The sequence below is a fragment of the Pan troglodytes genome, chromosome 16 (genome assembly GCF_028858775.2).
Source record: "Pan troglodytes isolate AG18354 chromosome 16, NHGRI_mPanTro3-v2.0_pri, whole genome shotgun sequence".
Taxonomy (NCBI): domain Eukaryota; kingdom Metazoa; phylum Chordata; class Mammalia; order Primates; family Hominidae; genus Pan; species Pan troglodytes.
Genome location: NC_072414.2, coordinates 10,987,841 through 10,999,849, shown reverse-complemented (window position 1 = coordinate 10,999,849; position 12,009 = coordinate 10,987,841). Strand labels below are relative to the sequence as shown.

Genomic DNA, 12,009 nt, shown 5'->3' with positions numbered 1-12,009 from the left:
AAATTCAGCCAGATAGCAGGCGAAATTCCACCCCGATATTTCACGTACGTTCTTTTCTAGATTCCCTGAGTGTCGGCCAGTCTGAGAAATAAAGAGACAGAGTACAAAAGAGATAAATTTTAAAGCTGGGTGTCCGGGGGAGACATCACATGTCGGCACCTTCCGTGACGCCCCCCGAGCCATAAAACCAGCAAGTTTTTATTAGTGATTTTCAAAAGGGGAGGGAGTGTACGAATAGGGTGTGGGTCACAGAGATCATGTGCTTCACAAGGTAATAGAATATCACAAGGCAAATGGAGGCAGGGCGAGATCACAGGACCACAGGACTGGGGCAAAATTAAAATTGCTGATGAAGTTATAGGCACGCATTCTCATTGATAACATCTTATCAGGAGACAGGGTTTGAGAGCAGACAACCAGTCTGACCAAAATTTATTAGGTGGGAATTTCCTCATCCTAATAAGCCTAGGAGCGCTATGGGAGACTAGGGCTTATTTCATCCCTACAGCTTTGACCATAAAAGATGGCTGCCCCCGAAGCGGCCATTTTAGAGGCCTACACTCAGGATCGCATTCTCTTTCTCAGGGATGTTCCTTGCTGAGAAAGAATTCAGTGATATTTCTCCCATTTGCTTTTGAAAGAAGAGAAATATGGCTCTGTTCCATCTGGCTCACTGGTGGTCAGAGTTTAAGGTTATCTCTCTTGTTCCCTGAACATTGCTGTTATCCTCTTCTTTTTTCAAGGAGCCCAGATTTCATATTGTTCAAACACACATGCTCTACAAACACTTTGTGCAGTTAACGCAATCATCACAGGGTCCTGAGGCAACACACATCCTCCTCAGCTTATGAAGATGATAGGATTAAGAGATTAAAGTAAAGACAGGCATAGGAAATCACAAGGGCATTGATTGGGGAAGTGATAAGTGTCCATGAAATCTTCACAATTTATGTTCAGAGATTGCAGTAAAGACAGGAGTAAGAAATTATAAAAGTCTGAAATTGGGGAACTAGTAATTGTCCGTGAAATCTTCACAATCCACGTTCTTCTGCCATGGCTTCAGCCGGTCCCTTGGTTCGGGGTCCCTGACTTCCCGCAACCTCTCTCCTTCTCACATAGTAGATAAACACACACAGGGTACATGATATGTTTTGGTACAGGCATGTAATGTGAAATAAGCACACATCATGGAGAATTGGACAACTATCTCTATGAGCATTTATCCTTTGAGTTACAAACAATTCAATTATGCTTTTTAAGTTTTGTAAAAATATACAATTATTATTGACTTTCATAGTTACCCTGTTACGCTATCAGTTTGTTTTATTCATTCTTTCTATTTGTTTTGTAACCATTAAACATCCCTACCTTCCCCCAGCCCCCTGCTACCATTCCCAGCCTCTGTTAACCATCCTTCTACTCTCTATGTCCATGAGTTCAACTGTTTTGATTTTTAGAACCCACAAATAAGTGACAACATGTGATATTTGTCTTTCTGTGCCTGGTTTATTTCACTGAAGATAGTAATCTCCAGTTTTATCCTTGTTGTTGCAAATGACTGGGTCTCTTTATTTTTTCTGGCTTAATAGTACTCCACTGTTTATATGCACCATATGTTCTTTATCCAATCATCTGTTGATGGACACTTAAGATTGCTTCCAAATCTTAGCTATTGTAAACAGTGCTGCAACAAGCATAGGAGTGCAGATATCTCGTTGATATACTGATTTCCTTTCTTTGGGGTATATATATGCAGCAGCCTACTGCTGGGTATATTTGGTAGCTCAATTTTAGTTTTCTGAGGAACCTCCAAACTGTTCTCCATAGTGGTTGTGCTAATTTACATTCCCACCAACTGTGTACAAGGGTTGCTTTTCTCCACATCCTCACCAGCATTTGTTATTACCTGTCCTTTGGATAAAAGCTATTTTACCTGGGGTGAGATGATATCTCATTGTAGTTTTGATTTGCATTTCTCTGATGATTAATGATTTTGAGCACCTTTTCATATGCTTGTTTGCCATTTGTATGTCTTTTGAGAAACATTTATTCCAATATTTTGTCCTTTTTTGGTTTGATTATTTGACTTTTTTCCTATAGGGTTGTTTGAGCTGCCTATATATTCTAGTTATTAATCCATCAGATGGGTAGTTTGCAAATATTTTTTCCCATTCTGTGGATTGTCGCTTCACTTTGTTGATTATATCCTATGCTGTGCAGGAGCTTTTAACTTGATATGATCTCATTTGCCCATTTTTGCATTGGTTGCCTATGCTTGTGGGATATTGCTCAAGAAATTTTCTCCTAGACCAACATACTGGAGAGTTTCCTTAATGTTTTCTTATAGTAGTTTCATAGTCGGAGGTCTTCAATGTAAGTCTTTAATCCATTTTGATTTGATTTTTTGCATACAGTGAGAGACAGAGTTCTAGTTTCATTCTTCTGCATATGGATAACCAGTTTTCCCTGCACCATTTATTTAAGAGACTGGCTTTTTCCCCAGTTTACGTTCTTGGCAACTTTGTCGAAAATGACATAACTATAGCGTTGTGGATTTGTTCCTTGGTTTTCTATTCTGTTCCATAGGTCTATATGGGTATTTTTATTCCAATACCATGCTGTTTCATTTACTATAGGTCTCTAGTATAATTGGAAGTCAGGTAATGTAATTCCTCTAGTTTTCTTCTTTCTGCTTAGGATAGCTATGGCTATTCTGGTTCTTTTGTTGTTCCATATCCTTAACACAATTTTGATTACTATTGCTTTTGTAGTATGTTTTGAAATCAGAAAGTAGCATTTTACTACACAAACTTTGTTCTTTTTCAAAATTATTTTGTCTGTCCTGGAATTCTATTGCATTATATATGAATTTTAGAGTAAAACTGCCAATTAGGGGAGAAAATGTCACCTAGGATTTAGCTAGGGATTGCATTAGATATATTTGGAAAGTATCAGCAACCTAATGATACTAAGCTTTCTAATCAGTGAAAGCTCAATGTATTTAATTTATAATTGTATTAATATCTTTGATATGTTTTGTAGTCCTCAGTATATGTATCTTATACTTATTTTATTAAATTAATTCATAGGTATTTAACTTTTATGCCATTTTAAATGAAATGGTTTTTGAAATTTTGTTTTTAGATTGTTAATTGCTAATAAATAAAAATATAGTTGTTTTTGTATATTGACCTGTACTAAGCTGTACTACAAGCTTGCTTATCCCTTTTTTCATATTTTGTTATGTTTTATTAGAGATTTTATGATGTCTCTAGGCAGGATCATGTCATTTGGAGACATAATTTGACTTTCCTTCCAATCTGACTGCTTTATGTTTATTTTCTACACCAATTATGTTGGGGACATCCTCCAATACAGTAGTGACTAAAACTGTGAAAGTGATATCCTTCTCTTGTTTCTAATTTTACAAGAAAGTGTTTGAGCTTCCAGAACTTTTAGGATGTCATGTGAGGTTTTCTGTGCTTTCATGATGGGGAAATTTTTCTTATTTGCCTAACTTGTTGCATGTTTTTATAAGGAATGAAATTTCAATTTAGCAGGTGCTTATTGCTCATCTTTTAAGATGACCATGTGTATTGTGTCCCTTATCTCTTAATATAGTTTATGGCACTAATTCTTTTTGTATGTTGAACCAAATTTGCATTTGTAAGATGTATACCTTCGTCAAAATTTATAAATTTTTACATGTCTGTTATTTGTTTTAATAGTATTTCCTTTAATTTTTGTGTTTATGTTCATAAGTCATATTGATCATAGTTTTTCTTCAGTAACTTTGTCTAGCTGTGGTATAAGGCTGATAATTCACATTGGAAAATGATCTATTCTTCATGTTGCTCTTACTGTTTTTTATGTGAAAGGTCTAAATTGATTTAGCACAAATAGAATGGAACACATGAAAAGGAGAAAAAATGTACATTTTTTCAAGATAATTTTCAGACTTTGCAAACAATTATATTGTATAAGTGAATAAAACCAAAACAGAGTAGTAAAGAGATGTAATTGGGCTACATAGATGGAGATTTAGAAAACACTAGAAAGGGGGAGAGATAAAGGTGGGTGATAAATTACTCTTTTTAATATGATTTCATCGTTTTGCATATTTCTTTCTTTAAGTACATTACCTACAAGTATAGACAAAGATGAAAATATGGGTTGACAAACAGGTGCTCATTATTTAGAAGAAATATAAGATTTAAATTCTGGTATTTCATTAAGGTCAATTTAGTTTGTATGCTCAGGAGACCTAACATGTAGACATTTGAAGTGACACATTTTGTGAGCCTTCATAAATATGTATAAAAAATAGAAACTCAGAGTTTTTAAAAACTTAGAAGTTGAACCAAACAAGGATTTAAATATTATTATTAAAGTTGTTACCTATTCCCAGATGAGGACTTAGAAAAACAAACAGTTGGCAAACCAGTGCAGCAGGTGACTTCCGTGAAGCCAGAGGCACACCCTGGGAACTGCGGTGTTGCTGGAGCTGACACTGCTGTGCTGCACATGTGGCTGCCACCAGTTTCCTCCCTCTCTGGAAAGTGGAATTTGAATTGCAGGTGATGATGGCTGATGAAGGGAGGGACAAGACCACATTATCTCAAAATCCTTGGCTGGGTTGCTTGCTCCTCATTTCATTGCTAGGTGCCACAGGCTTGGGGTTTACTGTTTATTTTTTGAAAAATATATGATAAATTGGTATTAATTAATTGAAGATGTGAAATCATTCACTGGTGATGTCTTCGTGACCAAGTCAGAAATTTTTTTTTTTCGCAGGCAGGGTCTCACTCTGCATCCAGGCTGGAGCACAGTGGCATGAATATACCTCACTGCAGGCTTGAACTCCTGGGGTCAAGCAATCCTTTTGCCTCAGCCTCTTGAGTAGCTGGGGCCACAGGCACATGCCTCCATGTCTGGCTAATCTTTTTTCTTCTTTTCTTTTCTTCCTTCTTTTTTTTTGTGTGTGGTAGAAACAGGTTCTAACTATGTTGCCCAAGCTGGTCCTGAACCGCTAGCCTCAAATAATCCTCCTGCCTGAACCTACCAAAGCATTGGTATTACAAGTTTGACCCACCGTGATCAGTCCAGAGTAGGAAATGGAATCTTAACAACTATCACATGAGCTTTGAGGGTATCCTTCTCCAGATGAGCCTTCAGTTGAGACCTCAGCCTTGGACGTCATCTGAATCTGGATTCCTGACCCAGAGCAACTGTAAGTAATGTGTGTGTGATTTTGAGCCACCACACTATGTGGCAATTTGTTGTGCAGCAACTGATAACTAATGCAAAAGATAGCACATTTAATTTATAATACTACCCTGGATTAGATTCTAGAACAGAAAAATGGCATTACTAGAAAACCTGGTAAACTCTCAAGAAAGTCTGTAGTTCAGTTAATAGTTTTAAACCAGTGTAAGTTTATTAGTTTTCATAAATATATTATGGGTATATAAATAAGATGTTAACATTCTAGTAAACTCCTGGGTATGTAAAACTAGCTGTACTATGTTTGCATCTTTATGTATATCTAAGATTATTTTAAAATGAAATCTTTGATTTTTTATTTTTAATTAAAAAAAGACAGGCATGCATATGTTACCCCAGCTTCTGGGGAGGCTGACTTGGGAGGATTGCTTGAGCCCAGGAGTTCCAAACTGAAGTCAGCCATGATTGTGTCACTGCACTCCAGCTTGGGAAACAGAGGGAGACCAAGACTCAAAAAAAAAAAAAAACTGGCCTCAGAAGGTGAATGGACACATAGAAAAAAAATAGCCAAGCAGATTTCCACATACATTTACCCTTCCATACATACATCCATGTACTTCAGGAAGCCACTATCAAACTCAAGGAACTCTTGTCCATATTTGACCTCCCCATCACACTCTTTATTACCAAGTAACTCGTTTGCGTGTCAGTAACCTCTCTGTTTTCAGAGATATTTGCCTATGCCTCACATACCCCAGAAAGGCCCATTTTCAGATATCATTTAGGAACATATCTACAGGATCCCACTGAACATATTTTGGCAGACAAAGTTTCTGGATGCCAAAGACCAAGATTGAGGAATGTTAGTGACAAGAAATATAAATTGTATTTTCATATTATGATTTTTTTAAATATAGGCTTAGTTTTCTAAAGATAATTCTGCCTTCAAGCCTTGTTGGAATTCTGTGATAATGTCTTTTCACACCATATTCTCCATCAGGAATTTTATGGAACCTTGTATTCTGTTGAATACCAGAATTATATCAGCAATCCCAAAGTCACCAAATGGGCATCATCATGACAGCAGGTGAGTGGAATACAAAAGATATATATATATGGTGGTTGGTGGTTTTGGCAGTTTCTACTTATCTGGACCTGGACAAAAAAATCTTTTCACACCAGATTTTTGGCAGCTGAGATTCAAAATAGGTTTTGCACAGGCATGGAAAACCTGATAGAGGCAAAACAAGAGGCCAGGCGTGGTGGCTTATGCCTGTAATGCCAGCACATTGGAAGGCCAAAGTGGGTGGATGGCTTGAGTCCAGGAGTTCAAGACCAGCCTGGGCAACATGGAGAAACTGTTTTTCTACAAAAAAATAGAACAATTAGCTGAGTATAATGGCACACACCCGTGGTCCCAGTTACTCAGGAGGCTGAGGCAGGTGGATGGATTGAGCCCAAAAGGTCAAGGCTGCAGTGAGCCATGATTGTGTGACTGCACTGCAGCCTGAGCAATAAAGTCAGACCAAAGAAAGAAAGAGAGAGAGAGAGAAAGAAAGAGAGACAAAAAGAGAGAGAGAAAGAGAGGAAACAGGGAAAGAAGGAAAGAGGGAAGGAAGGAAAGGAAGGAAGAAAATACAACGTATCCCCAACCGTCCAGCAGTGATCTAAGAGATATACACAGGCTGAGTGGTGATTCTACATATGTGCTGGCTAAACAAAGAATCCCACAGCAGGAAGGACTCTCCACTCACCCCACACACAACTTCCTGTTCAACACGCTGCTGGACAGCACCAGAGATGTTTCCAGGGACCATGCCTAAAAACCCACAAAGACATCAGACTTCATTCTGCACACCCATGGCCATGTATAACGTTGACTTATTTTTTGGTCTATAAACATGGGGTCTATTGTCTACACCACAGTAATAGTGACAGTCAGAAAATGAGCTCTTGTGACCTAGAAACTTGGAAGAGACATTCACCTTCATGGATGTCATTTCTCATTCTTAGATGAGGATAACTGTTACGTGGTGTTATTTGAGCATTTGTAATTCAAGAAAACTAACTTCTTTAAGCTCATACTTTATTACTTGAGACATGACAGCTTCATTTAAGGTTCCTATTTTAAAACATGGTGGGTGTTCCCATTTATTTCATTTGAACTGGAGATACTATCACACTTACGAAACTTGTCAAATCCCTTTTTATCTTAATTTCAGTGCATGTTTTCTAATCTATCATGATGAAGAGTGTGAAGATTGTGCTTCACCAAACCAGGAAGCAATTAAAAAAAAAGCTAGAATGGCAAGCCATAAGTTAGACATAAGTAAATGCATACAAGGTGTAACCCATCTCAATGTGGCATATCAGGGAGATGGACACTGGAGAGATGAGGTTTAAAAGAAAACAGGCACTAAATTCAAAGCTCTGCTAAATGATGTCACAGGCACAGATGACATCGTGTGGTGCTCCAAGTTCCCAAACAACCTCTCTGACAGCACAAAAATTATGATTTCCCATAATATACTAAGCTACCAGGTTTCAGAGTGGCTGTCCTGGACACTACAATTTTCAAAAACTATCACTGCAAACAAGCCAAATTCCTAGACCTCTTCATGAGGCAAGTACCTAACACTCTTTCTCCATCCACACTTTAGACTGATTGGAAGTTAGAGTTCAATGGATGGGTGGCTCATATAATTGAGACCATGATTTCATGTTCCCTTTATTCAGTCTTCCTGAAGTGTTAAATCTAGGTCAGGGAAACATTCATCTAACTCATTACAATTCTGCTTCCTCCTCAACAGATTTCTACGACCATCATTTTTAAAATTATTTCTACATATGTAAAATAGGGATTTCATTACTCCACTAAAAGCTCTCCATTTTTAATAGTTAGCATTCCATGGAGGGCAGGTCTTTGCAAACCTACCACCAAAATATGAGGAAGCTGAACAGCTGAAGATAGAGGCTGATATAACCAGTCTCTTAGAAAGAAACATTTAGTAGGGATTTATGAACAGATATTTGAGTCTCACACAGGACTTATATACCATGGGGAAGGAATGTGTAGGAAAACTGAAGTCTACCTGTCAGGGAAAGGCAGAAATGCCATGTGAATCTAAGCACAGGATTTATAGTCATGGTGGTTCTGACCTAAGGGCAGGATTTACAGAAAAATAATGATTTTCACAAGGAACAGTAGACACAATAGAAATCTTATCCCCTAGTGTGCATATAAAGGAAAAAAATATTTATACAGAAAGCTTAGAGGCAGTCCCAGAACGGAGGTTAATCAGAAGTCAACATGGTGAATCAGCTTTCAAGATTGAGTTGTTTTTGCCTCCACTGCTAGGTAGAGGGTAAATGGAGTTGGTCAGCTTACGTGAAAGTATAAGTCTGTGTCTTCAATAATATACCATAATACAGATGATGAGGCACCCCTGTTTCCATGTAGTCATTGGCAGTCAGGGAGAAAAGTGCCGTATTCCATTCCTCTTATGATACACATGTAACTGAGTGCAGGTCCAGCTGTTCTATGCATGCAAAAGCAATGACAAAGAGGACGTGCAGGGTCAAAGGAAAGTGACTTTATTTTTCAAATTCAGCAGTAGGGAAATGGCTGGATTACACCTCTATAAACCAGTTCAAAATTTTGGGCAGAGGACAGGGGTTTAAAGAAAGGGAAGCGTGACGCATGACATGGGAGGCATGCAGGTATTGTGCAGATTCAGGGAGTCTGTGTCTTACTCGAGACAGACTGATACCATCTTGATAGTTCCAGGCTGTAGATATCCATCCTGAGGCAATCTTTAAGAGAGAGACAATTCCACAGCTGGGCCTTTATGTTTGGTTCATTTTAAATTAGCCTCTGGTATTTTTTGACAGGCATATAGTTAGATAAGTATGCATGGTGTGAGTTTAGCCAGCATACAGTTAGGTAAATGTGTATAAGGCATGGACGTGTACAGTGGGAAACCAAAGGGGGTGTGGTTCCAAAGTTTATTTCAGGGTTCTACTTGAAGACTAAAGCAATGGCTTCTGCAGTTTGCTTCAAGGTTACATCTTGAGACTGGGAAGAAAAAAAAAAGGAGAAAGAAAAAACTTAAGTGTATTTTGAAGCTATATGACTCAATTACAATCCTTCACCATAAAAGACCATTCCATTTCCAAGGAAAGTGACAACACAGTCCATCTAGCTTCTTCCTGCTGAAAAGGGGCACAGTTAGAGGGTATCAGATTGGAATCTGTTTACCTGGAGTTGGAAATATTCGTGGGTTCCCAGACTAATGTGAGAATGTGTTGGAGCATTATAGTGTGGGGACCCAAAAGTTTCTGGGAAAGTTTTTCCTGCATCTCCATACAGATCTTGAAAAGTGACAAAAACTACAGCAACCAAACAGAATAGGGAGCAGAATACCAATTATACTGTATATGAGAGTCTTCCATGGACCTGGAAGTCGACTAAACCATGACATTGTGGGATCCTGGGAGAGGACATTTATAGCAGAAATATGAGTATTCAGTGCATGCATAGCTTGGATTATATCGTGAGAATAATCTGGTGTGTTTATGCACCATTCAGTCTTAATGCACAAGTGTCACACTGGGCTGCAGTCAGGATATCTAAGGCCATAGGGTTCTGTAGGGCCACTTGTCTAATCTGCGAGTGTTTTCAGTGGGAAGGGTAATGTTGGGTTAGGTGTTATTAGAGGCAGTAGCTCTATACTTAGGGTCTCGACTTATAATTCTACATCTATGTTTGCTATCTGGGAGGAAAAGGCAGCTAGTGAGTAGAACCAACAGGGTGCCCATTTTTGATGGTGTTGTCTGTCCTTCACATTTTCCCAGTTGTCAGGGAGAGAGTCCAGATGGGACAGGATGTGTCCTGGTAGGTAAGGGCACCCCCAGGTGTATCTGCCAGTCCAGCTGTAAGGTAAGTAAGACCAGCTGTGACTGCCTCAGACCCATAGCTAACTCCAGGAGAAAGGATAGGCCCCACCATGTAGCTTGATACTATTTTGCCATCCTAGCCATATATTATTAGTCAATTGATGGTTTTGGCCACGTTACTAAGAGGTAACCATCCCTTAGCCTGGCTGCTAGTGGGGTGTGTTGCTCTCGTGCTTTTGGATGCATAGAGGTGCGTGACACATTGCCTGAATTTGCACCATCATCGGCCATCCTATGTTGTCATGTACAGCATAGTCTATAGAGGGGGTGATATTAACCTGCTTATGAGCCAGATGGAAGATTTGTTTCCAGGTTTCCCCAAAAGTGGAGCACTCATGGTGAGTGGTAGTGTAATTATAGATGGGAAATGCGTGAGAATTTACTCTTGTCCTACGTATAAACATAACTCCAAGTGCTCGAGGTGGTAGCTTGGATGTGCAATGGCAAGTCAGCAGTGGAGAAAGGGGCACCTCCCCCAGAGACCCAGCAGTCTGTTTTGTTTTGGAGGAAAGCCCCTGTCTACACCCATTCAGGTAGTTTCAGCAAAGATCAAGTATATACTTATTACTCTAGAATTTATTGAGAACTTCATGTTGATAAAAGTGTATCACTTAACTCTCCTCCTTTTTCTCTTATTAATAACTTCAGATCTTTCCTTGGCTCACATAACCAGGTAGACATCTGAGTGAAGCCCACCTTTCAGTCTTTGAAGGGACTCAGCCCTTTGTACTATATCCCCTTTTTAGGAGGGCTACATTCCATCTTGGGATTGTTTGTAGTGCACAAGATGCATCCTTGTGTAATTTTCTGAATGATATCTTGGAATTGTGGGCTACTGAGATGTGGTTGCACTAGGTTGGCGAGGACATCACTCCCATAGTGCGTTCCTTCATGTAGATGTTTTGAGATTGGATAAACCAAGGCCTTGGGGTTTCATCATCCTGTGAGTGTCAGTTTTCCAGGGGGAGTTGGAATCCTTTTTCTCAAACCCCTGGCTTGGGCACGTTTGGGATCTTGTTCGGTGTAATGAGGTTTAAAACCTAGTAATTCCAAATGGAGTATTCATGTCCCAGACCTGTGCCTCCCGAGCAGCTCATTTTGCAGCTTTGCCAGCTGCCTGGTTACCTTTGGTTGTGAATTATCTCTGGTGGTGGGGCAGTGCATGATGCAGTGGCAGGCAAGTCAATTGCTTCTACTAGGGCCAGAATTTCTTTTGGGTGTTTAATGTCCGAATTTTCTCATTTCAAGCAGCCTCCTCTATGTTTCCAAAACACCCGATGGGCGTGCATTACCAGGAATGCATGTATGGAATCAGAATCCCTTTTTCTGGGACAGTTCTAAAGACTCAAGTAAGAGCAATTAACTCAGCTCTTTGTGCAGAGGTAGCTGCCGGAAGGGTATGGACTTCTATTACCCTTTTGGTAGTCACGGTGGCACATCTGGCTCTGTGTACATCTTTCATTAAGCTGCTCCCATCAGTGTAGTTCAAGTCCAGAGCACTCATTGTCTAGTTTGACAGGTTCAGCATGCTTGAATAAGCTGCATCAAGGATTTACAGTCATGCTTTAACCCAGGATTGTGTTCAGTGGCTGAGAGCAGTGTGGCAGGGTTTAGAGCCATGGTGGTTTGTAGGGTGATATTTGGATCATATACGAGGATGGCCTGGTATCTGCCCACTCACCCCACAGTGAGCCAGTAGCCTCCCGTTTGTTCTAGCAGAGTCAGCACCGGATGGGGCACAAATACAGTAACTGGCTGTCCCAGAGTAAATTGTTCTACTTCCTGTAGGACTTCACAGTGGGTGATTTTGCCCAGAGGAAGGGGGGCCAT

At 39.6% G+C, this 12,009-nt stretch overlaps 1 protein-coding gene across 22 annotated transcripts in view; it reads left to right on the top strand.

Moving 5' to 3' along the window:
* The window catches only part of LOC112205572 (serine/threonine-protein kinase Nek4-like), a 497,070-nt gene that overhangs the window by 143,446 nt on the left and 341,615 nt on the right, over positions 1-12,009 (top strand). For 21 of the 22 annotated variants that reach the window (XR_010151571.1, XR_010151570.1, XR_010151572.1 and 18 more), the window contains 2 exons: positions 4,989-5,230; positions 6,224-6,310. Coding sequence is in view for 15 of the 22 variants with exons in the window: in XM_063794590.1 (XP_063650660.1) it covers positions 4,989-5,056 (68 nt within the window). In the remaining 7 variants the exon portion in view is untranslated. Of the gene's footprint in view, positions 1-4,988; positions 5,231-5,598; positions 6,134-6,223; positions 6,311-12,009 lie in introns of those variants that run through there. The other variant, XM_063794600.1, reaches the window with a different exon arrangement.